This window comes from Microcaecilia unicolor, chromosome 2 (genome assembly GCF_901765095.1).
Source record: "Microcaecilia unicolor chromosome 2, aMicUni1.1, whole genome shotgun sequence".
Taxonomy (NCBI): domain Eukaryota; kingdom Metazoa; phylum Chordata; class Amphibia; order Gymnophiona; family Siphonopidae; genus Microcaecilia; species Microcaecilia unicolor.
The window spans coordinates 576,368,223-576,395,005 of NC_044032.1; the positions used below are offsets into that span (position 1 = coordinate 576,368,223).

Consider the following 26,783-nt stretch of genomic DNA (forward strand, 5'->3'; position numbering starts at 1 on the left):
CCCTGTCCCTTCCTAATCTTTTCCCCCTCCCCCCACCGCTGTCTACCGTAGGAACTCACTGCCCATCCATGTCCTCTCCCATTTTGCTCACTACTGCATTACCCTACCCACCCCTGTCCCTCACCACCCCACCATCTCTCCTATCCTCCCCCTCCCTCCTAGCTCTCTACATTCAACACTTCCTCCCTGCCATTAGCCCATCCCCATTCCTACTAAGCTCATCCTGTCTTCGTCGCCTTCGTCGCCCTCCTCCGCACTCTCTTGCTCCTCCTCCTACTCTCTGCTGGAGACATCAATCCCAATCCTGGCCCCCCACACACGTCCTCCTCCTATCCATGCAAACGATTCCGTGATGTCTTCAATCTCGTCTCTATTCCCCTCCTTCCCCCCTCTTCCATCCCCTTCTCATGTGCCCTGTGGAATGCCCACTCGGTCTGCAACACTCGGTCTGCAACTCGGAATGCCCTTCACCCATGATCTCTTCATCTCTCATTCCCTTCAACTGCTCGCCCTAACTGAAACCTGGCTCTCCCCAGACGACTCTGCCTCAGTCGCTGCCCTTTGCCATGGAGGTTATCTCTTCTCACACACTCCCCGCCCAGTTGGCCGCGGTGGAGGCATCGGGCTACTACTCTCGACCTCCTGTAGTTTCCAACCCCTCCTCCTACCACAGTCTCACTGCTTCTCATCCTTTGAAGCTCACTCCATCCGGCTATTCTACCCATTGCCACTCAGAGTGGCAGTCATTTACCGCCCCCCTAATAAATCCCTCCCTTCCTTCCTCACTGACTTCGATGCCTGGCTTTCCGTTTTTCTTGAACCCTCATCTCCGTCCCTCATTCTCGGAGTCTTTAACATACAGGTTGATGACCAATCCGACCCTCGCGCTTCCCAGTTCCTCACTCTAACATCCTCCTTCATCCTCCAGCTTTGCTCCACCACCCCTACTCACCGAGACGGCCATTGTCTTGACCTCGTCCTCTCCTCTTCCGGCTCTCCCTCCAATTTCCACGTTTCAGCTCTTCCTCTCTCCGATCATCACCTAATCACCTTCACACTTCGTAACCCCGCCCCCCTCAGCCCCGTCCAACTTTAACCACTACTTCCAGAAATATCCAGGCTATTGACCCTCCCACCTTATCCTCTATTATTTCTAATCTCCTCCCCTCCATCGTGTCCTCCGAGTCTGTAGACAAGGCTGTCTCCATTTACAATGCCACTCTCTCCTCTGCTCTGGACACCCTCGCACCATCCACTTCCCGTCCCACAAAGTGTACTAATCCCCAGCCTTGGCTGACCCCTTGCATCCGTTACCTTCGCTCCTGCGCCAGATCTGCTGAACGCCTCTGGAGGAAATCTCGCACCCACTCAGATTTCCTTTACTACAAATTCATACTATCCTCCTTCCACTCCTCCCTATTCCTTGCAAAACAGGACTGTTACACCCAATTGACCAATTCTCTCAGCTCCAACCCTCGTCGTCTCTTCGCCACCCTTTACTCCCTCCTCAAAGTGCCCTCCGCTCCCCCCCCTTGCTCTCTCCTCAATCACTGGCCGATTACTTCCGCGACAAGGTGCAAAAGATCAACCTTGAGTTCACTACCAACCAATCTCCTCCTCCTCTTCACCCTTCAACCCTCTCCAACCAACCAACCCAGGCCTCCTTCTCCTCCTTTCCTGACATAACCGAAGAGGAAACCGCTCGCCTTCTTTCCTCCTCGATATGCACCACCTGTTCCTCTGATCCCATCCCCACCAACTTACTTAACACCATCTCTCATACTGTCACCCCCTCCATCTGTCATATCCTCAACCGCTCTCTCTCCACTGCAACTGTCCCTGACACCTTCAAGCACGCCGTAGTCACACACCTCCTCAAAAAACCATCACTTGACCTTACCTGTCCCTCCAACTACCGACCCATCTCCCTACTACCCTTCCTCTCCAAAATACTTGAGCGTGCCATCCACAGCCGCTGCCTTGATTTTCTCTCCTCTCATGCTATCCTCGATCCACTTCAATCCGGTTTTCACCCTCTACATTCGACAGAAACAGCACTCTCTAAAGTCTGTAATGACCTGTTCCTTGCCAAATCCAGAGGCCACTACTCCATCCTCATCCTCCTCAATCTATCCGCCGCTTTTGACACTGTCAATCATGATTTACTTCTTGCCACACTGTCCTCATTTGGGTTCCAGGGCTCTGTCCTCTCCTGGTTCTCCTCCTATCTCTCCCACCGCACCTTCAGAGTTCACTCTCATGGATCTTCCTCCACCCCCATCCCGCTATCTGTTGGTGTTCCCCAGGGATCTGTCCTTGGACCTCTTCTCTTCTCAATCTGCACCTCTTCCCTGGGCTCCCTGATCTCATCTCATGGTTTCCAGTATCATCTCTATGCTGATGACACCCAGCTGTATCTCTCCACACCTGATATCACCGCGGAGACCCAGGCAAAGGTATCGGCCTGCTTATCTGACATTGCTGCCTGGATGTCCAACTGCCACCTGAAACTGAACATGTCCAAGACCGAGCTCATCGTCTTTCCACCAAAACCCACTTGTCCTCTTCCTCCACTTTCTATCTCAGTCGATAACACCCTCATCCTCCCTGTCTCATCTGCCCGCAACCTCGGAGTCATCTTTGACTCCTCCCTCTCCTCTGCGCATATCCAGCAGATAGCCAAGACCTGTCGCTTCTTCCTCTTTAACATCAGCAAAATTCGCCCTCTCCTCTCTGAACACACCACTCGAACTCTCGTCCACGCTCTCATTACCTCTCGCCTTGACTACTGCAACTTACTCCTCACCGGCCTCCCACTTAGCCATCTATCCCCCCTTCAATCTGTTCAGAACTCTGCTGCACGTCTTATATTCCGCCAGAACCGATATACTCATATCACCCCGCTCCTTAGGTCACTTCACTGGCTTCCAATCAGATATCGCATTCAGTTCAAGCTCATCCTTCTTACCTACAAATGCACTCAGTCTGCTGCCCCTCGCTACCTCTCTACCCTCATCTCCCCTTACGTTCCCGCCCGAAACCTCCGCTCACAAGACAAATCCCTCCTCTCAGTGCCCTTCTCCACCACCGCCAACTCCAGGCTCCGCTTATTCTGCCTCGCCTCACCCTATACTTGGAACAACCTTCCTGAGCCCTTACGCCAAGTCCCCTCCCTACCCATATTCAAGTCTTTGCTGAAAGCCCACCTCTTCAGTGCTGCTTTCGGCACCTAACTCTTACCTTTCAGGAAATCCAGACTGCCCCAATTTGACGGCCCCTAACGGACTGACTGTTCACTTGTCCTTTAGATTGTAAGCTCTTTGAGCAGAGATTGGCTTTCTATGTTAAATTGTACAGCGCTGCGTAATCCTAGCAGCGCTTTAGAAATGTTAAATAGTAGTAGATTGAAGATGGAAAGGTATGATAGGCTGGGAAGGAGAGAGATGGGGAATGGGAGAGCTAGTGGGTGAAAGGAAATGGAAATGTGATATCTTAAACGTAAAAAGAAGGAAAAGGTTTAGAAAGAGGATGAAATTTGAGTGTACAGAGGCAGTAAAGAAAAAGAAAGGAAAGAGCTAAAATGGAAAGATCAATATTTCAGAGGCAGGTGTAGTGAGGAAATGAAATGACAGGAGGAAAAAGACAAATGGACAGCCGCTTGAAGAATTAGCAGAAAACAGACAGGAAAGCGGGAAAGAGAAATTGGAACCAACATGATGGAAAAATAAAATGTCCAGACAATAAAGGTAGAAAAATCATTTTATTTTGAATGTTTTAAATGGAATATATTAGCTTTGGGAAATGTGTATAGTGGATGTCTTTTTATTGTGTTAAGTAGAAAAGGAAATGCGCTTTTGTTTTTTTTTTTCTCCAGTGTTGCAGTGCATGCTGAGGTTCCCAGTTCAATTTTGTCTACATATTTTTATTTCTAATTTGTGATCCCTTGTTCTGTAATATGTGAGGGTCTGTCAGTGTGACTGTAACGGCAGATGAAGAGATTGGAGAGGAGAAGGAATTGGGGGAGGGGCTTCTTTATTTTCTGCCCTGGTCACTAGCATGGTTAACAGCAGCCCTGAACCTTGCTGTGGCTAGTGGGGATCCCCAAGCCCTGCCAGTTGGGGATCTCTTCTGGGGCTGGCCGGAGCTGCTTTCTGCCGAGCTTGGCAGATGGGGGCAGCATCCTGTAGCCACTGACAACTAAGCATGTATGGGGTGCTGGCATCAGTTGCTCAAGGAGTTGCTACTGCCTGCTGGGCTTGGTGGGGAGGAGTTCTGGCCATCTCTGGTGGAGGTCCCCAGCTGACGGAGATTGGGGATCCTCATCAGTTAAAGTATTTATATTTTGAGTTGGGAAGTGCTGGGGGAGCGGGGGGAGAGAGAAAATTTTGTACCCACCCACTTTGTGCTCAGGCCCACCCAAAATTGGTTGTCTGGCTACGCCACTGATACTCTGACACATCATGTTTAGATATACATCTGCATCAAGACAACTCATAACACCCATGATCATGGCCCAGCGTATTCTGTAAAGAAAAATGGCTTCAGTGTCTTTCTAAAAATCCTGGGCCATGTCAGCTAACACAGGACAGCCAGTCAGAGAACAGCATTATCGAGTCAATCATCCTATATAATAATTCTCACCATCAATGTTCTGATGTGGGACTGCCTGTGTCCTTGGCTCCTGGAGTTGCTGAGCTAGGCTTCGTAACCAGGATGACGTCACTAACAGCTGATTCCCAGGCAGGGGGAGGTTTCCCTCGGTGCATCACCCAATCCCCCCCCACCCCACCCCCCCCACCCCCACCCCGGTGCATCAAACCCCATCGCCACCCGCAGATGCCAGTAGTAACGCTGTCCGGCCGCTGCTGCTGCTTTTCCTGTTGAGCTGCAGCGGCCGCTACAAAAAGAAAAGAAGCGATAAATGTTTTTAAACCCAGCCCAAATCATTTGCAAATGCCCGAGTCTTACAACGCAGTCTCTGCAGCTGCTCCTCCTCTCGCCTCCATGTCACTGCCCCTGGAGTAAGACCCCGGAGGAGCGCAGTGATGTGACAGGCGAGAGGAGGAGCAGCTGCAGAGACTGCGTTGTAAGACTCGGGCATTTGCGAATGATTTGGGCTGGGTTTAAAAACATTTATCGCTTCTTTTCTTTTTGTAGTGGCCGCTGCTGCTCAACAGGGGAAGCAGCAGCAGCCAGACAGCGTTACCACTGGCAGCTGCGGGTGGCGAGGGGGTTTGATGCGCTGGGGGGGGTGGCGAGGGGAGGGTCGCTGGACATGGGTAGCTGCAGGGGGGGCAGGGGGAGAGGAGGGTCGCTGGACATGGATGGCTGGAGGCGGGGCAGGGGAGAGGGAGGTGGGGAGGTGGTCCTGAGACCAGAGAGGTGGGGGTGGGGAGGGGGGCCCTGCGAGAGGGGGGTGGGGGCTCACATACACTCTCTCTGACACACTTCCTGTCTATCACACTCTATCTCTCTGTCACACACACAGTCTCACACACACATACGCTCTGTCTCTCACACACTCTCTCTCACACAAACACACACACACGCTGTCTCTGTCTCTCTCTATGACACACACACTCCATCTCTCATGCACACTCTCTCTCAAACATACACACTCCGAGGAAAACCTTGCTAGCGCCTGCTTCATTTGTGTCAGAAACGGGCCTTTTTTTACTAGTATTAAATAAAACCACTCGACCTGTATGCTTCTTAACCTTTCCAATGCACCTCCAAAGGAGCTAGATCGTTTCCAGTATTAACACAACTTTTATGCTCATTAAGCCACAAACAAACATCTCTTGGTGTACCTGACATATACTAACGGACACAATAACATAAACCACATAATCCAAAGCACAAGTAGTCCAACCTCTAGACCTTATCGCTCATCCTATGCTCAAGTACTGTCACTCTACACCCTTAATTGTCGAGCTACACCAAGTACTTTTGCATGTTTGTCAGAATTCTCTGACTCCTTGACCCGTCACTACTGTTATTCAACAGTGCATGCTGTGAGCACCTTGCCACACTAGCTTGAAATTCTGACTCATAGGCATCAAAATTATTAGAAGCAATCATATGGGGTTCTGCACCCAAACCAGTACTTTAGGTATGAAGGTTTAATTGTGATATCAGAAAGTTATTTAAATCTGCTCTTTGTGACATTAAGAGGCATATTTTCAAAGCACTTAGCCTTCCAAAGTTCCATAGAAACCTATGGAACTTTGGAAGGCTAAGTGCTTTGAAAATATGCCTCTAAGCATTCATAATGGTATATACCAAATGGTGGGTGTATATGGGTATGATACATTTTTATTTCAGATTTGGCCATCATTCCACATATTGAAGGTGCTAAGGAAATGCCTAGAATATGTAGTTTATTTTCCCCAATACAGCCTTTTTACTTTTCCAAGAATTATTTAAAACTAGTAGAAACACACATGGAACCTTTGCAGTAGTCCTGGCATTTCCCCCCACCACCCCACTACCCCACTCCAAATTGACCCACCTATGCATTCTCTCCCTTAACCTCTGGCTATGGTCCCATACATCTATCCCTTGCAACAGGTTTTCGCATGTGCACCCTGCTCTCTGCCCCAATTCTATGTTATATATACATATAATATATATATTAGGAAAAAAGGCCCGTTTCTGACACAAATGAAACGGGCGCTAGCAAGGTTTTCCTCAGAGTGTGTGTGAGAGTGAGTGTGTGATAGAGAGTGAATGTGTGAGTGTGTGTGAGAGAGAGTGATACTGGGTGCGAGTGTGTGTGTGTGTGAGAATGAGTGTGTGCCAGGGTGGCCCCCCCCCTCCCTCCCTCCCAGTTCCAGGGTGGCTCCCCTCCCTCCCCAGTTGCAGGGTTTTGCCCACCCCCCTCCTTCTCCCTCCCAGTTTCAGGGTTTTGCCCTCTCCCCCTCCCTCCCAGTTTCAGGGTCGTTGTCCCCCCTCTCTTCCCCCCCCCCCCCCCCTTCCAGCCACCCTGCGATGTTTAAGTGCAAAATTAGGGAGCTGTGTAGTGTAATAAAACTTGCCTGCAACGTTGTGAAGCTGACTCCGTGGCTTCACTAAAGTGAAGGGTTCGTAAGGTTCGTCAGATTCATCAGTCTGTCACCATCTCTCGGCCCCGCCCTCGCGCCTCTGATAGGTCCGCCGCCCTCGACGTAATCACATTTTGACGCGAGGGCGGGACTGAGAGAGATGGTGACAGACTGACGAACCTTACGAACCCTTCACTTCAGTGAAGCCACGGAGTCAGCTTCACAACGTTGGAGGTGCTTTTGATTATAGTAGAGAGATATTTATATATTTATTTATTTGCTGCATTTGTATCCCACATTTTCCAACCCATTTGCAGGCTCAATGTGGCTTACAAAATGTTACAACGACACTCACAGAATATAGATACAGATAAAAGTGCATAAGAATATCATGGCAATCATATTAACGGAATAATAATTTCAGAATTGTTACAAATAAAGGTGCATAAGAATATCATGTAGGTTTGGAATTGGATAAATAGATAAAACATAACTACTACATAACATAATGATATTAGGATGAGATATAATATTCAGTAATGAGGATGTAATTAAAATAAACAAATTAGAAGAGTTCCATAATAGTTGTATTTGAAGTAATTTAGGAGTCAGATCATTGTGGGGGATCCTTTTTGTGCGTCTTTATGAATAAGTAAGTCTTCAGTAATTTTCGGAAGGTTGTTAAGTCGTGTGTTGTTTTTATGGTGATCGGTAATTCATTCCATAGTTGTGTGCAGTTGTATGAGAAGCTAGATGTATGTATAGATTTGTATTTGTCCTCTGCAGTTGGGATAGTGAAGGTTTAAGAGAGTACGTAAAGAACTTTTGTTGTTTCTGTCTGGTAAGTCTATTAGGTATATATTATATATATATACTCCCTTTATTTTCAATCATTGGCTCAAAAAACCTCCCCTTTTCTTCTATTCTTAGGAACTACCGTCAGTTTTTAGGTGCATCTCTTAATATAACATTATTCAGTGCATCATTTCAGTTATCTTTTTTTCTTGTTATCCTTTAGTGTTCTTTTCAAAAGCAGCTTTCTTCAGTTGCTGTCTCTCAACACTGTTCCAAACCTGTCAGCTTTTTAAGGCTGTTATGCCACTTCATTAGTGCAAGTTGCAGACAGTTAATTGTGTTCCTATCAGAAAGCAAGTAAATCCTTTTGCTATCACTCTGGCTTATATCATATGCACTTACTGCCTAGCACCTGTCATACCTTAACTCTGCGGCTGGTCTTCAAAACTCGATGCTGCTCCAAACAAAATGGCGATTCACAGTGGACAATGTCAAATGTGTGATCCTATGGAACAAAACCAGGTTTTCTTTAGCATATGCAGCAGATGAATCCAGGAACTGGTGGGTTGTGTCCATCTACCAGCAGGTGGAGATAGAGATTACAAAGCTGAAGGCAGTGATATGAGAAGGTCAGCTCCTCCTTCACTTCAGTATATCTCTATCTGTAGCAGGTAGTAGACTGTGTCTGCAGCTCCTGGATTTGTCTCTTGGGCCTGCTCCTGGGCCTTTTGGCTAGTTGATCTTAGGGGGTGTTTGGGCTCTGTGCCAACATTAGGGGCATACCTGGTGACCTGGGTCCCTGCCTCACCCCGTGGTCCCTTTCCTCCCAGAGTTTGGACTGTAACCTTCCTCACCGAAACCCCCCCCCCAAAAAAAAAACAAACAAACAAACCTCTAGTCCAAAACAGACCTCATGTTTGCTGCTGTTCTCAGATGTTTAAAAAAAAAAAAAGCAAAGCAATTTCGGACACAGGCTTTGCGGCTGCAACAGGGTAGCAGGTTGCTAAGAGGAGCCTTCAGGGCAGCGTCTCTGGAGTCACTGTGTGTGTAGCCTGCTGAGCCCGTTTGGTGGCAGGCTTGCCTGGGAGGTCTGGCTGCGCGTCTTCGGTGAGTTCATTTTTTTTTCTGCCATTGGGGGATGTTCGGTATTGGTGGCAAAGGCCACAATGGGGAGGCTCGTGTTGTGAGGAAGCAGCAGCAGCAGGGATGTGTGTTGCCGGATGCACAGAGGCACAGGCAGGCACCAGGGATTTCTTTCTCTCAAGCAGGATTCCCGCTCTGAGGCGTTGGGTGCACATTCCATTTTTTTTTGGCGCCTCCCGATGCGGTTTCCGTTTTTTCCTGCTGTTAGCTGCGTTGGCGGCTTTGCCTCTGCTATGGGGACCCCTTCAGACTTTGTACTGACCACTCCTGATTTGGGGGGATTGTTTTGTGCCCAGATTTTGTCCTCCTTTTTCTCCATGTCCACTGGTTGAAGTGGCTTTTGCCTCCTCAGCATTTGTGTGTAGCCCACCCCTTTTGAGGGTTTCCTCGGGTGCAGTAATGGCTTTGCTACCCTCTGCGGTAAATCCAGTGTTCCAGGAGAGGTGGCTGGGTGCCGTTGGAGGGTGGGGTCATTGGGACCCCTCTCTGGTTCCCCCTCGATAGCTTCGGGCTCGGGGGAGCTTTTATGCCCATCTTGGGTGGATGGGTTCTAGACAGCAAGGTTTTCCAGAAGGAATCTGACGGTCCTTCTGCAGTGCGCCTTGTTTTTCAGGGTGCACGTCAGCCAATCTGGGGACTTCTCTGGGGCTGGGGGCTTCTGACCTCTTCCCCCCCCCCCCCCCCCCCCCCCTCGAGTTCATTCTGCTGCTCCATATGCCTATATATTGCAGAAGTCTGGTAGGTGAACTGACAGTTCCTTTTTAGTTCTGCCTTTGGAGATTTTTCCCTTTCTCAGACTCCTCTGGTGGACCCTACTACTACTACTAATCACTTCTATAGCGCCACCCTGCACCGAAGAGGGGTTGTTTACTTACCTGCTCAGCAGTAGGATCCATTGCTCCCCTGTCTTCCTCTTCGGAGGGAGTCTTTTCAGGGTGGTCCCTTTTTGCACAGAGGCAGCAAGAATCACCTGAGCTGGAAAGCCATGTTTGCCTAAGTGGGTGCCTTGATGTCTGTGGTGAGTTAAGATTTTCTTATAGTTCCTGCGTTAGCTAAAGGCTGTTCCTGGTGTGGGAAACAGTGAACAGCATCAGATCAGGGCTTCTTGTGTGTTGGCCCTCTGAAAGGGCCTATTTCGTATTTTTATTTATAGACTTTTCGGTCCCCTCAGTTTTTTTTCTCTGAGGGCAGTTGCTTAAACACCCTGAAAGTTTCCCTCACTTCCTTTGTGGAACTGGCTTTATTTTGGCAGTATAGGTATTGCCTGCGGGCACACCACCCTGAATGTGCCTGATCTCCTCTGATCTTGGAAGCTCAGCAGGGTTGGGCATGGTTTCTACTTGGATGGGAGATTGCCTGGGAATACCAGGTGCTGGCTTTCTTTTTTTCTGCACCTTTACAAAGGAGATTCTAGACTTAGTGCCTTTGGCTCCACATTTCTATGGGAAATGTTACATATGTTAAGCCCCTTAAAACGGGCGAGATTTCCAGCTACCCTCCTCACCGCCGCTCCCTCCCCCCTCCCTGCTGGGCCCCCTGCACCGACCTGACAGCGCCTCTCACCTCCATGTGAAAGCGCGCAGCAGATCACTCTGCTGGCGCTGACAGGTCAGTGCAGGGGGCCCAATATGGAGGGGGGCTGGAGCGGCGGTGGGGATTGAAGGGGAGGGTGGAGTTGGTGCACGCGATGTTCGTTTCCAGGCTCCAGCGGCAGCGTCCGACAGTCCGACTCAGTTTCCCTCTCTGTTCCGCTCTCTGACGTTATCACATCTTGACGCGAGGGCGGGACAGAGAGGGAAGTCTCTACTGTGCATTTGCAGGTGAGTCGGTCACTTGCCATTTATATATTTGATTTTCTGCAGCTAGTGATCTGGTCTCCATGGTAACCATGGAACCTCAGTGCTGCCATGAGGGCTTTACAAGAGGTGCAGTAGTTTCAGCAAATAGATTTTTGGTTTTTTTTCTGGAAGATGGCTGGCTTTCAACCTGAAGGTCATAGGTTTTAGGCTGGTTTGTGCATCATATTAGAAACTGTGGCCCTCTGCTCCTTTTCATATGGGGCTTATTTTACTTCACTCTCCCATATTGCGTGCCTAGACAAGCAGTTCTTTGCATAGCTGGGACAGCTTACAATATACTACAGTGCCAAAGGTTAGCTGTGGTGGTTTCCCACAGCAGCTGTGCTCTTCCAGTATTTCGCTCTGAAACTGGTCAAACTATTGCATACCAGCTCCAGCTTCCACTTTGTGGCACCTCTAGCTACTGTATGTTGCAATGTCTCTAGGCTTTTATTGCACTTTTGCATTTTTCCTTTGTGTTGGACAGCTAGCTATATTGCAGAGCTACTTCAATTTAGCATTCTTCCCTGCACTTCTCCTCTAGGAAGCGTTTCTGCTCTTTCCTCTTTGGCCCCCTCATCTGCGGTTTCTCTGGTTGGCCGTTCTGGACCCTCAGGTTAAGCTCCAGGCTTTGCCTTTCGGCATGGCTACAGCTCCATGCGCCTTTTCCAAGATTTGAGAGTGTTGCGGCATTCTCCGCAAGGATGGCATCAGAGTGCACCCCGCTCTAGACGAGTACCAAGAGTTAATCTTCCTGGGTCTTCTCGCTGTTGGAATCCTTGGTCTGGGTGGTCACCCTTCAAATGAGCCACCTCGTCCCGTCCCAGACAGCTCTGGTACAATTTTTTTCTTGACCGAGGACTGGAGGATCTAGTTTCAGACTCGGGTGTGCAGTATGCTCAGGGCGCCAAGTCCTCAGGCCTGGCAGTGCGTTCATGTCTTTGGCTCTGTGGCAGCTACTTTGGAGGTAATGCCGTTGGCTGTGCTCACATGCGACATCTACAGCTGTTGCTTCTCAGCAGGTGGTCTGTATCCCAGGAGTGTCAGTGGCTTCTTCTGTGGCTGTTCTCGGCACAGCTGCGCATGAACTGGTGGCTCCGCAAGTCCTCCCTGGGGAAGGGATACCTTTGTGCCTCCACAGTGGATGGTGATGGTCATGGATGCAAGTCTCTTGGGCTGGAGAGCCCTTTGCCTCCTTCTTCCGCCTCCGGGGCGATGGATGGCACGGGAGACGGTGTGGCCGATCTCCCGCCTGGACCTGTTTTTGGTATTGTTCCTTCTAGCCTTTCAGGGCTCGTTGCGGGCCAGGCGGTGCTTGTGCCATTGGAGAACATGATGGTGGTGGCTTCTTCTTCGACAGGGTGGGACTCAGTTGGACCCTGGCCACCAGGGCGTCTCGCCCCCATGGAATGGGCAGAGAACCTTGTGTTAGTTTCTCTGCAGCCCACTTCGTGGGCTTTTCCTACGGTGAGCTCTCTTTTTCTGCTGTCTTCTGGACTCAGCGGAATGGTTATTCCGCACTATTACTACTACTGCTACTACTACTATTTAACATTTCTAAAGCGCTACCAGGGTTACACAGCGCTGTACAGTTTAACAAAGAAGGACAGTCCCTGCTCAAAGGAGCTTACAATCTAAAGGACAAAAAGTGCAGTCAGTCAGATTGGGGCAGGCTAGATTTCCTGGGATAGAGGTACAATGGTTAGGTGCCGAAAGTGACATTGAAGAAGTGGGTTTTGAGCAAGGATTTGAAGATGGGCAGGGAGGGGGCTTGGCGTATGGGCTCAGGGAGTTTATTCCAAGCATAGGATGAGGCGAGGCAGAAAGGGCGGAGCCTGGAGTTGGCGGTGGTGGAGAAGGGTACAGAGAGGAGGGATTTGTCCTGTGAGCAGAGGTTACGGGTAGGAGCGTAAGGGGAGATGAGGGTAGAGAGGTAATGAGGGGCTGCAGAGTGAGTGCATTTGTAGGTTAGTAGGAGAAGCTTGAACTGTATGCGGTACCTGATCGGAAGCCAGTGAAGTGACTTGAGAGGGGTGATATGAGCATATCGGTCTAGGCGGAAGATAAGACGGGCAGCAGGGTTCTGAACAGATTGAAGGGGGGATAGATGGTTAAGTGGGAGGCCAGTGAGGAGTAGGTTGCAGTAGTCAAGGCGAGAGGTGATGAGAGAGTGGATGAGAGTTCAGGTAGTGTGCTCGGAGAGGAAGGGGCGAATTTTGCTGATGTTATAGAGAAAGAAGCGACAGGTCTTGGCTGTCTGCTGGATATGGGCAGAGAAGGAGAGGGAGGAGTCGAAGATGACTCCGAGGTTGCGGGCAGATGGGACGGGGAGGATGAGGGTGTTGTCGACTGAAATAGAGAGTGGAGGGAGAGGAGAAGTGGGTTTGGGTGGAAAGACAATGAGCTCGGTCTTGGGCATGTTCAGTTTCAGGTGGCGGTTGGACATCCAGGCAGCAATGTCGGATAAGCAGGCCGATACTTTGGTCTGGGTTCCCGCAGTGATTTCTGGTGTGGAGAGAGAAAGCTGGGTGTCGTCAGCATAAAGATGATATTGGAAACCATGAGATGAGATCAACGAGCCCAGGGAAGAGGTGTAGATTGAAAAAAGAAGGGGTCCAAGGACAGATCCCTGAGGAGCTCCAACAGAGAGCGGGATGGGGGTGGAGCAAGATCCATGAGAATGTTCTCTGAAGGTACAGTGGGAGAGATAAAAGGAGAACCAGGAGAGGACAGAGCCCTGGAACCCAATTGAGGATAGTGCAGCAAGAAGTAAATTATGATTGACAGTGTCAAAAGCGGCGGATAGGTCAAGGAGGATGAGGATGGAGTAATGACCTTTGGATTTGGCAAGGAACAGGTCATTACAGACTTTAGTGAGTGCCGTTTCTGTTGAGTGTAGAGGGCGAAAACCTGATTGAAGCGGATCGAGGATGGCATGGGAGGAGAGAAAATCAAGGCAGTGGCTGTGGCGCGTTCAAGTATCTTGGAGTGGAAGGGTAGGAGGGAGATGGGGCGGCAGTTGGAGGGACAGGTAGGGTCTAGTGATGGTTTTTGAGAAGTGGTGTGACTACGGCATGCTTGAAGTTGTCAGGGACAGTTGCAGTGGAGAGAGAGAGGTTGAGGATATGACGGATGGGGGGGTGACAGTAGGAGAGACGGTGTTTAGTAAGTTGGTGGGCATGGGATCAGAGGAACAGGTGGTGCATTTCGAGGAGGAAAGAAGGTGGGCGGTTTCCTCCTCGGTGATATCAGGAAAAGAGGAGAAGGAGGCCTGGGTTGGTTGGTTGGTTGAGGGAGTGGGTTAAAGGGTGAAGAGGAGGAGGTGGCTTGGTAGTGAATTCGAGGTTGATCTGCACCTTGTCGCGGAAGTAGTCAGCCAGTGATTGAGGAGAGAGTGAGGGGGGGTGGGAGCAGAGGGCACTTTGAGGAGGAAGTTAAGGGTGGCGAAGAGACAACGAGGGTTGGAGCCAAATTAGTCAATTGGGTGTAATAGTCCTGTTTGGCAAGGAATAGGGAGGTCTGGAAGGAGGATAGCATGAATTTGTTGTGAATGAAGTCGGTATGGGTGCGAGATTTCCTTCAGAGGCGTTCAGCAGATCGGGCGCAGGAGCGAAGGTATCGGATGCAAGGGGTCAGCCAGGGCTGGGGATTAGTACACCTTGTGGGACGGACTCAGAGGATATGATGGAAGGGAGGAGATTAGAGATACTAGAGGATAAGGTGGGAGGGTCGACAGCCTGGAGATTCCTGAAAGTAGTGGTTAGTGTTGGGTGGGACTGAGGGGGAGGGTGATGAAGTTTGAAGGTGATCAGGTGATGATCTGAGAGAGGAAGAGCAGAATCGCAGAAATTAGAGGGTGAGCAGGTAGAGGAGAGGACGAGGTCAAGAGAATGGCCAGTTTGGTGAGTAGGGATGGTGGAGCTCAGCTGGAGGTTGAAGGAGGATGTCAGAGTGAGGAACTGAGAAGCATAAGAGTCGGATGGGTCATCAGCGTGTATGTCAAAGTCTCCAAGAATGAGGGACGGAGATGAGGGTTCAAGAAAAATGGAGAGCCAGGCATCGAATTCGGTAAGGAAGGAAGGGAGGGACTTATCAGGGGGGCGGTAAGTGACTGCAACTCTGAGTGGCAATGGGTAGAATAGCCGGATGGAGTGAGCTTCAAAGGATGAGAAGCAGTGAGACTGCGGTAGGAGGAGGGGTTGAAAACTACAGGAGGGCGAAAGTAGAAACCCGACTCCTCCTCCGCGGCCAATTGAGCGGAGAGTGTGGGAGAAAAGATAACCTCCATGGCACAGGGTCGCTACTGTGGCAGAGTCGTCGGGGGTGAGCCAGGTTTCAGTTAGGGCGAGCAGTTGAAGGGAACGGGAGATGAAGAGATCATGGGTGAAGGAAAGCTTGTTGCAGACTGAGCGGGCATTCCACAGGGCACACGAGAAGGGGAGGGAAGAGGGGGGGGAGGGGAATAGAGATGAGATTGGAGACATCCCGGCATCGTTTGCATGGGTAGGAGGAGGGGGATAGGAGAGATGGTGAGGTGGATGAGGACGGGTGTGGGGGACCTGGATTGGGATTGATGTCTCCCGCGGATAGTATGAGAAGGAGCAAGAAGGTGTGGAGGAGGGTGAGGGAGGTAGGGCGACGAAGACGTGATGCGCTTAGGAAGAATGGGGATGGGTTAATGGCAGGAAGGAAGTGTTGAAGGTGGAGGGGGATAGGAGAGATGGTAAGGACGGAGGTGGGTAGGGTATTGTAGTAGTGAGCAGGACGGGAGAGGACATGGATGGGCAGTGAGTTCCTGCGGTAGACAGCGGTGGGGGGAGGGGGAAAAGATTAGGAAGGGACAGGGCAAGGAAAAGAATGTGTATAAAAACATTTTTTATACAATTTTTAGCGCTGCCGTTCCAAGCTGCTTTTCTCAATTTGCTGACTCTGGCGTGACCTTGCATATGGTTCTTCCTTTTCTTACCGGCTGTGGTTTGGCTTTTCTTCATCAGCCTCTCTTTCTTCCCTCCTTTTAGGAGGGGGATTGTCACGCGGAGTATACAGCGCTTTGTCGTCTGGGTGTTTGGAGGGTTCTCTGGCATTAGCAGATGTTGCATGTTTTTATACACAGTCCTTCTTCAGTTTAGCCTTAGGTAGAGAGCTCCAGAGGTAGATCTGATGGTGTCCTGGCTGGACGCTGAGGTGCCTTCTTTCTTCTGTCATCGGAGAGAGGGTGATTTGGCAGGGCTAGTTGTTCAGCTGCTTATTTAGCCAGAGAACGTCCTTTGCTAGTGTTTCCTCTATGGTCTCTCTGCGGCCGAGTTCTTTTCGGATCACTCGCCACCGGGATCGAGTCATTCTGGTAGCTCCAGATTGGCCACAGTGCCCTTGCTGTGCAGATCTGGTGCGGCTCCTGGTGGCGCCTCCGTTTCGAATTCCGCTTGACTCCGGGCTATTCGTTACAGAGTGGAGGATCCCTCTTGCTTTGGTCTTACGGCCTGGTTTTTTCAGAGGTCGACTCTAAGGAACAGAGTTCTTCAGACACAGTGATTACTGCTCTATTGCTTGCTTGTATGCGGTCCACTTCAACTGCGTATTCTGTAGAGATTTTTTTGAGGCTTGGTTGCGGCCTACGCTTGGTCTCCATTACGGGCGTCTGTTCCTCAGCGATTTGATTTCTTTCTGCGGGATGAGTTGCAGAAGGGCCTGGCCTCTTATTCGCTTTGGGGGCAGGTGGCGGAAGCCTGCTTCTGGGAGAGATGTGGTGTATTTCTTGCAGAGTGCTTTGCTCCTCTGCTGCTGTGACCTTGTTCGCCCTGAAACCTCGTTCTGGTTCTCCGAGCCTAACTTAGGGCTCCTTGTCTACTGAGCATTGCTTTGGACTCCTTTTGATCCTTTTGCAGAAGGCTTCGTTTAGGGGCTTACCACAAGTGATGTTCTTGGTTGCCAATTCTTCAGCACGCACAGTGTCTGAATTTTTAGCGCTGCCGTTCCAAGCTGCTTTTCTCAATTTGCTGACTCTGGAGTGACCTTGCATATGGTTCCTCCTTTTCTTACCGGCTGTGGTTTGGCTCTTCTTCATCAGCCTCTCTTTCTTCCCTCCTTTTAGGAGGGGGATTGTCACGCGGAGTATGCAGCGCTTTGTCTTCTGGATGTTTGGAGGGTTCTCTGCAGATGTTTTTTAGCATTCTGATCTTCTCTTTGTCCTTCTCGCTGGCCTCTGATCCATTTATTTCTCATTGGATTGCAGATACTTTGTTTCCATGGATTTTTTTGGAAGGTCGTGTCCCGCTGTGGTGTTGCAGGTTTGTTCCACGAGGATGCTATCTCTTGGGTGGAACGGGTGTGCTTTCACTATTTGGATGCTGCCTTTGCAGTGGCTGTTATGTTTCAGGGAGCGGCGACTTCCCACCCTAATTAGGGATTGCTTTGGTACATCCCACCAGTTCCTGGATCATCTGCTGCATATGCTAAGGAAGGTAAAATTATGCCTTACCTGCTGATAATTTTCTTTCCTTTAGTAGCAGCAGACGAATCCAGGATCCTGCCCTCTGTCAGCCATGTTTGTTTTACCTGTTCTTGTCCTGGTCTTTAGTTTCAAAAAGAAAAAAAAGAGCGAACAGAAACCACTGAAGAGGGGTCTATTGCGGTCATGGTTTCTCTGCATCAGACTGACGAGTTTCTGTTGTGTTTAGTTGGTGAGGAAGGCTTCCTGGTTTCTTGTCTGATTTTGCTTGGTGACGACACATGTACTGAAGTGAAGGAGGAGCTGACCATCTGGTATCACTGCAATCTCCATCTCCACCTGCTGGTAGATGGACACAACCCACCAGTTCCTGGATTCATCTGCTGCTACTAAAGAAAATAAAATTATCTACAGGTAAGGCATAATTTTACCTTTGTGAATCCTGTATATGGTAAAGAATTCCAGTTGAAAGATAAAACATTGTGCAAAACTGCATCGGTGGTATATTGTTCAAAATGTCCACCGGTTTACATGACCGACCTGATCGACCTACCAATTAGAAACTCATCCAAATCATCACGGACATACCTAAATCTGCACTACCCATCTGCAAAGGAATCAAATACAAATCAACTTACGCGGCCAGTTTTTCTTACATAAGTGCATAACTATGGAACGCATTACCAAATCTCTGCAAAGTGTAAACGACCACCTAAAATTCCAGAAAGCACTGAAAACCAACTTGTTTGGAAAGGCATACCCTACCGATACAACATAAATACCCGAACGCTGCAACAAAACAAAACTAAAGCATGATAAGGACATAACACAACTCTCCCATTACATGCTCCCTCAATGTGGCTCTACCACATGAACTTTACCTTACCACAACATCACTTTGTATTTGTTTACACCGGAGTTGATTATTTATTTATTTATTTTACTTGTTACATTTGTATCCCACATTTTCCCACCTATCTGCAGGCTCAATGTGGCTTACAGAATACGGAGAAGTGTTTATCAACTCCGGTGTAAACAAATACAAAGTGATGTTGTGGTAAGGTAAAGTTCATGTGGTAGAGCCACATGACATAGGACAAACATCACGGAGATTCAGTATGTATATGCCTTCTATGCTTAGGCCTGTTCCTAAGGGCTAGGCCTAAGGCCTGTACTTTGCTCAGTTTGGTTCTCACATGTTAGCCTACTAACTCAGCATTTTGTGTAACAATCATTGCTTTCTCTGGAGCTGAGAACTGACATTTCATAACATTTAGTTTACAGCTGAGTATGTTTTTCATATAAGGTGGACGTAACCTTGGCAGTTGCTGACAGGCACAGTGTGAGGGCTAAGGAAGATAGAGAGAGGACACAAGGGTATTGTTCTGGCTGTGCACGCAGAACTGACACAGAACTCATAAGTAATTACCCAATGGCCACCGACTGTTCACATGCAAACACATCAGGAGAGACTGATAGAATACATGACCAATCCATATATGGTATAAGGCTACCTATTGGTTCTGGTTTATGCTGAAATCACATGATTTCTGGGAAAATGTAACTTATAACAGTATATATGTCCGGGGCAGTATTAGCTGAGCAGACCTTGTCTTTCAGGATGTGCACTGCTGATTGGCAACCTGCTCCAGGGAGAGAACTATTTTGTAGTTTTGGCTCTGTGAGATGCTAATAAAGGTAATTATTGGCTGCGCCTAATGGAGTCTCTTTCTTATTATTTTTCTATGCTTCCCCCCTTCCTGTGAGGGCTAAGAAACGGGAGGAAGTAATACAAATATAAGACTGACAGAGCATAAGAGCAATATTTCAAGAGAACGCAGAGAAGTGAACATTGTTTTGGTAACAAGCACAAGTTTACAGGTTTTAAAGCAATAGTGTTACAAAATGTCTCCGTTTCTATAAGAGGAGGGAACCATCACAAATTTTTATCGAGATGTGAACAGCGATGGATATATACATTAAAATCATTGGAACCAGATGGTAAATGTAAACAGAGAATGGCAACAGTTTTATTGATCAAAGAGGAAAATGTTGGATGAGAAAAGGGCTTTAAAGACAGACATTTACCATGTAGTGATGTGATTGTGCTAACCTCTTTGTCAGTGTTTATTTAAACTATGAATCACCATTTTGTTTAGAGCAGCATCGAGTTTTGAAGACTAGCAGCAGAATTAAGATATGACAGGTAGGCAGTGTGTGCATATGATATGCTTTCAGATAGTGCAAGTTGATTGGGTCCCTGACGCAGTGGCATAACAGTTCGAAATGCTGACAGCATTGGAGTAGTGTTAGAGACAGCAGTTGAAGAAAGTTGCTTGTGAAAGGAACATTTAAAGGATAAAAAGAAATAAGTTAAGTAAAATTATGCACTGAATAATGTAATATTAAGAGATGTACCTAAAAAATTGATGGTAGTTCCTGAGAGTTATATAAATAATAGAAGAAAAAGTGAGGTTTTTGAGCTGATGATTGAAAATGAAGGGAGCTGAAGTATTTCTAAACACAAGTGAAGATACCTTATTCCACTGAGGCTTTTCTTACCCCATAAATAACAATGTAATAATCCCCAGAAGTTAAAAAAAAAAAAAATGAAGGGACTATGTGAATAGGAATACTATCTTATGAATATAGCAGTGGAGAAATAAGTTGATTTAATTAGTGTATTTTAAGTGGGCCAGAAAAGTATGGCTTTGTCTCTTATTTTACGATGACAATACATAATGAAAAAAACCTGAGTGTCGGCATTGACATCTGCTCTGACGCATTCATGAATGTAAACTAACTGTTCACTTTGACTTGGGGTTTGCACCAGTGATTGAGGGAGTAATTGTGCTTACCTCTGTGCTATGTAATTACTATTGTTTTAGTTGTGATGGTGTTGTATTTGCTTCTTATTGCTTGTACAAGGTTTCTCCAAGGACAAGCAGGCTGCTTGTTCTCACATGTGGGTCGGCATCCACGGCGGCCCCAGGAACTGAGATTTTTTTCTAGTAAAATCTAAAGAGCTTTGCGACAGCCAGCAAAGCGCGGGATGGACGCACTGCGCATGCGCGGCCACCTTTCCGCCCGCGCGCGTCCGTTCCCGCTTCAGTTTTTTCTTTTCCGCGGTGAAGAGTGGCTGCGTGTCGGTCTCCCTCAGGTCCCAGAAAAAACTTAGGCGCCTTTCGCGTGTTCTCTATCGCTTTCTTTTTGTTTCATGTCGCCTTCTTTTGCCTTTTTAGTTCTAGTTTAACAAAAAAAAGAAAGGAACCCTCTTTTTTTTCTTAGTTTTTGTCCTTGGTAAGTTTACTTTCATTTCCGTTGCAGCCTTCTTGGGGCGCAAGTCCGTGGTACCCTTTTGTTTTGTGCCTTGGTTGGCACAATCGAGCCGTTTGATTTCGCTGCCGTGATTTTTCCGCTGATGTCATCGAAGCCTCCCAGTGGCTTCAAGAAGTGTGCTCGGTGCCAGCGGTCGATCTCGGGCACTGATCTGCACTCCTGGTGCATCCAGTGCCTTGGGCCCGACCATCGCCCAGATGCTTGCAAGTTGTGTCTGAGCTTGAAAAAGCGGACACAGGCGTTGAGAAGAACTCTTCGGGACCGTCTTTTCAGAGCTCCGACAGATTCCTCGACGTTGACATCAGTACCGAGATTAGCGGCGTCGATATCGGCACCGGGGATGGCATCGACATCGGGAGCTCAGGTAATGGCAGTCCGAACTTCACCTTTAGCTGGGAGTAGTGAGCCGTCGAGTGGGTCTTCACCTGTCTCGAAGGCTTCTGCTGCGCAGGCCCACCGGGACTGACCGATGTCGGACCCAACCCCGAGGAGGCGTGTGGATTCCACGTCCTCCTCGTCGGTACTGAGGAGTACTGGTGACGTGCTTCGAGCGAAGGTGAAGAAGCACCGGTCTCCCTCGAGGCACGGTACTGGGAGCTCTGGGGCGTCGAAGGATTCGGCACCCGGAAAGCGTCGATGCTGGGAGGAGCGCTCACCCTCCATACAAGAGGTGTCGGTGCGTCGATCTTCGGACAGCCTGGTACCGCCTCCCAGGCCTTCACAGATTCTGACTTCGACTCCGGTACCGGCCCCACAGCCTTCCTCGACAGCGACTCTGGAGGAGAGCATTCAAGCCATTCTTCCTGGTCTCCTGGAAGGGCTGCTGCATCAATCTGTTCTGGTACCGGGGGTGCTTGCGCCCTCGGTACTGTCGATGGAAGCGGCGGCTGGCTCCGTGCCTGTGGTGAGGTCCCCGATGCCGGTACCGCTTGCGGCATTGACCTCGGCTGCCACCCAGGTCGACTCCTCATCGATGTCGTTGGAGGGAGCGTCATCGCCGCCGGCATGGGAGTCGACTTCTCGTCATCGCCATAGGGGACATGGTCCCTCGGCGTCAAGACGGGCCCGGTTTTGGACTGTAGTTCGAGAACTCTTGTCCAATACCGAGCAGGATGCCTCCTGGGATGAAGGGGAAGACCCCAGATATTTCTCTTCCGAGGAGTCTTGTGGTCTTCCTTCTGATCCTACTCCTTCACCTGAGAGGAAGCTTTCTCCACCGGAGAGTCTTTCCTTCTCCTTTGTCCGGGAAATGTCTGTGGGCATTCCCTTCCCTGTGGTAAATGAGGATGAGCCCAGGAGTGAGATGCTCGAGGTCCTTGACTATCCTTCGCCACCTAAGGAGTCATCCACTGCCCCTCTGCATAGTGTCCTTAAGGAGACATTGCTGAGGAATTGGATGAAACCATTATCTAATCCCACCATCCCCAAGAAAGAAGAGTCCCAGTATCGGATCCATGGAGAACCCTAGTTGATGAGGTCGCAGTTACCTCACGACTCTACGGTTGTGGATTCCGCTCTCAAGAGAGCCAGAAGTACTAGAGATTTCGCCTCGGTGCCCCCGGGGCGAGAAGCTAGGACTTTAGACTGTTTTGGGAGGAAGGCCTACCAGCCCTCTATGCTCGTGTCCAAAATTCAGTCCTACCAGCTCTACACGAGCATTCAGATGCGGAACAATGTTAAGCAACTGGCGGACTTGGTGGATAATCTCCCTCCGGAGCACGCCAGGCCTTTTCAGGAGGTGGTCAGGCAGGGGTGCTTATGACACTTTTGATGTTGCATCCAGATCCGCTGCTCAAGGTATAGTGATGCGCAGACTCTCATGGCTGCATGCCTCTGACATGGACAGTCGGACCCAGCAACGGCTTGCGGATGTTCCTTGCTGGGGGATAATAGTTTTGGCGAGAAGGTCGAGCAGGTGGTAGAGCAGCTCCACCAGCGGGAAACCGCCCTCGACAAACTCTCCCACCGGGCGCCTTCAGCATCTACCTCAACAGGTAGACGTTTTTTCTGGGGAAGGAGGACTGCTCCCTATGCTTACAATAAGCGTAGGTACAATCCTTCTTCTTGACAGCCTTCTCAGGCTCAGCCCCAGCGCGCTCATTCGCGTCAACAGCGTGCGCCCAGGCAAGCCCCTTCAGCTCCCCAGAAAAAGCAAGGGACGGGCTTTTGACTGGCTCCAGCTGAGCATAGCCGCCATAAACGTACCTGTGCCGGACGATCTGCCAGTCGGAGGGAGGTTAAAAGTTTTTCACCAAAGGTGGCCTCTTATAACCTCCGACCAGTGGGTTCTTCAAATAGTCCGGTTAGGGTACTCCCTCAATTTGGTCTCCAGACCTCCAAATTGTCCACCGGGAGCTCAGTTCTTCAGCTTCCAGCACAGGCAGGTACTTGCAGAGGAACTCTCCGCCCTTCTCAGCGCCAGTGCGGTCGAGCCCGTTCCACCGGGGCAAGAAGGGCTGGGGTTCTATTCCAGGTACTTCTTTGTGCAAAAGAAAATGAGAGATGCGTCCAATCCTAGACCTAAGGGCCCTGAACAAATTCCTGGTCTGAGAAAAGTTCAGGATGGTTTTCCTGGGCACCCTTCTTCCCATGATTCACAAAAACGATTGGCTATGCTCTCTGGACTTAAAGGATGCTTATACACACATCCCGATACTTCCAGCTCACAGGCAGTATCTTTGATTCCGTCTGGGAACACAGCATTTTCAGTATTGTGTGCTACCTTGCGCTACGTCTGCGCCCAGGGTCTTTGCAAAATGCCTGGCAGTTGTAGCAGCGTCGCTATGCAGACTTGGAGTGCATGTGTTCCCTTATCTCGACGATTGGCTGGTGGTGAACACCTCAGAGGCAGGAGCTGTACAGTCCATGCAGATGACTCTCAAACTCCTGGAGCTACTCGGGTTTATTATAAATTACCCAAAGTCCCATCTCCTTCCAGTTCAACAACTAGAATTCATAGGAGCTTTGCTGGACTCTGACAGCTCGGGCCTACCTTCCCGAGGTGAGGGTGGACAATCTTCTGTCCCTAGTTTCCTGGGCCAAAGCGTCTCGGCAGATGTTGAGACTTCTGGGCCACATGGCCTCCACAGTTCATGTGACGCCCATGGCACGTCTTCACATGAGATCTGCTCAATGGACCCTAGCTTCCCAGTGGTATGAAGCTGCGGGGAATCTAGAGGATGTGACCCAGCTCAGCTGTCCACCGATTTTTCTAAATTCACTTCGGTGGTGGACAATTCGATCCAGTTTGACCTTGGGACATCCCTTCCAAATTCCTCAGCCTCAGAAAGTGCTGACCACGGATGCATCTCTCCTGAGGTGGGGGGCTCATGTAGATGGGCTCCACACTCAGGGAGCTTGGTCCCTCCAGGAATCAGGTCTTCAGATGAATCTCCTGGAGTTGCGAGCGATGTGGAACACTCTGAAGGCTTTCAGAGATCGGCTGTCCAATCAAATTATTCAAATTCAGACAGACAGCCAGGTTGCCATGTACTACGTCAACAAGCAGGGGGGCACCGGATCTCGCCCCCTGTGTCGGGAAGCCATCCAGATGAGGCTTTGGGTTCGCCGTCACGGCATGTTTCTCCAAGCCACGTATCTGGCAGGCGTAAACAACAGTCTGGCTGACAGATTGAGCAGGATAATGCAACCTCACGAGTGGTCGCTCAACTCGGGCTTGGTACGCAAGATCTTCCGGGAGTGGGGCACCCCCTCAGTGGATCTTTTTGCCACTCAGCTCAATCACAAAGTCCCTCAGTTCTGTTCCAGACTTCAGGCCCACGACAGGCTAGCGTCAGATGCCTTTCTCCTGCATTGGGGGACAGGCCTTCTGTATGCATATCCTTCCATACCTCTGGTGGGGAAGACTGCGGAACCATGATTCTGATTGCACCCTTTTGGCCGCGTCAGATTTGGTTCCCTCTTCTTCTGGAGTTGTCCTCCGAAGAACCGTCGAGATTGGAGTGTTTTCCAACCCTCTTCACTTAGAACGAAGGGGCGCTTCTGCATCCCAACCTCCAGTCTCTGGCTCTCACGGCCTGGATGTTGAGAGCCCATCTCTTCTCCCTTGCTTTTGGCGCCTAACCACCTTCCCCATTCCTGTTACCTACACTGACTGCGTAGTCTATTACCGTTAGATTGTAAGCTCTCTTGAGCAGGGACTGTCCCTCCCCGTGTTTAAACTTGTACAGCGCTGCGTAACCCTGGCAGCGCTATAGAAATGCTAAGTAGTAGTAGTAGTAGCGTAGATATTGCTTCTTTAGGTCTTTCTGACGGTGTCTCCCGGGTCTTGCTTGCTTCCAGAAAAGATTCCTCGAAGAGATGTTACTCTTTTAAATGGAGGAGGTTTGCCATCTGTTGTGACAGCAAGGCCCTAGATCCTTGCTCTTGTCCTACACAGATCCTGCTTGAATACCTTCTACACTTGTCAGAGTCTGGTCTCAAGACCAACTCCGTAAGAGTCCATGTGGAGCGGACAAGCCCCTTTAGACAGTCCGCCCAAATGTTTGTTTCTTTTGACATCAGTCCACACATTCACATCTCATTACTGCCTTCAACAGGATTCCCGATGCGACAGTCAGTTCGGGCAGTCCGTGCTGCAGAATCTGTTCGGGGTCTAGAATCCAACTCCACCCCTCTAGGCCCATTTTTGTTCTGTTCTAGGCTGCACTCTCAGATGTTTCTTCGTAGGTCAATCCTTGTTATGTTCTCGCTGTTGCGAGGCCCAATTGACCTTCTTTCTTGTTTTGAGTGAGCCTGGGGGCTAGGGATACCCCACATGTGAGAACAAGCAGCCTGCTTGTCCTCGGAGAAAGCGAAGATGCTTACTTGTAGCAGGTATTCTCCGATGACAGCAGGCGGATTGTTCTCAGCAACCCACCCACCTCCCCTTTGGAGTTGTTTTATTCTTTATTTGCTTTTGATATAACAGAGGCAGGAATGGACGCGTGCGGGCGAGAAGATGGCTGCGCAGGTGCAGTACGTCCATCCCGCGCTTTGCTGGCTGTCGCAAAGCTCTTTAAATTTTACTAGAAAAAAATCTCCGTTTCTGGGGCAGCCGTGGACGCCGACCCACATGTGAGAACATTCAGCCTGCTGTCCTCAGAGAATGCCTGCTACAGGTAAGTATCTTTTTTTTAGTCTATTGACATATTTTTCACATCTATTTTTATTGCACAGATTTCAAAGGCGAGCTTCCTCGGGGATGGAACTGGGTTGATGTAATAAAGGTAACTTATTATTTTTCTGTGAGGATAAGCAGGATACCAGTTGACTAGAACTCTAAAAGCTTTGCTTATTTATGTCGTGTTATCACTGAGTTTGTATGGGATGACCTGCATCAATGCCATAATGTAAGGACCTCCTTCAGTCCATTTTTTTTCCATGGTTGCCCATGGATGCATTTCTCCATGTTGATGATTTTTTTTTTTTGGGGGGGGGGGGGGGGGGTGTTTGCTGAATTTCAGCATTTTTCCATTGTACAGGTGACCTCCCCTAATGCTTCAGTGGAGTACTGCTCAAAAGGAGCACCTTTAATTAATCTAGATATTCCCGTGGGCAGCCCATTCAAAACATATGTGTGATTTGGGCACACATATCCCATCTTTGTAAAACTTGAATTTAAACCTGTATGCAATTTACACATCTAAATACAGGTTTATGCATATCCAACTTGCAAATAGGTCTTCTAAAATAACTCCATGCATCTCTTGTTTTTATCTCTAACACATTTTAAATTTTTGGATTTTAAGAGGACAAAAACAGGTCTGTCTTAGTTTTTGCTCCGCAAAGGATGTCACAGATGAAGCTAGGGTTCCAACAGTGCCCTCCAGCGTGGAAGAAAAGATCCAGAAGCTTGACCCCCATTCAAGATGCTTCATATGTTTGGGCTCAGGGCATAGTTAGGGTAACCTACCTCAACTCTTAAGCTTACTCAGATAACCTGATTACACGCCAATTTTTCTTTATCTGTAAACTGGAGCTCTGAGCAATGAAGAGTGTGAGCTAAATCCTATACAAATAAAATATTCTACTCCCTCTTGAGTGTTTGTACATCGTCTTATGATCATTCGGTTTTAATTCAAATGGACAAACAGGAGAAATGGTTTACATTCATTTATGTATCACACGCCTTATGTCTGGGAAACAAAATTAAATCGCAAAGCTTGAAAAACTCAA

At 49.0% G+C, this 26,783-nt stretch overlaps 1 protein-coding gene across 1 annotated transcript in view; it reads left to right on the plus strand.

The window, feature by feature from the left end:
* The window catches only part of RWDD4 (RWD domain containing 4), a 76,390-nt gene that overhangs the window by 35,872 nt on the left and 13,735 nt on the right, over positions 1-26,783 (plus strand). The window contains 1 exon segment of the mRNA XM_030191513.1: positions 25,785-25,834. Coding sequence (XP_030047373.1) covers positions 25,785-25,834 — 50 coding nt within the window.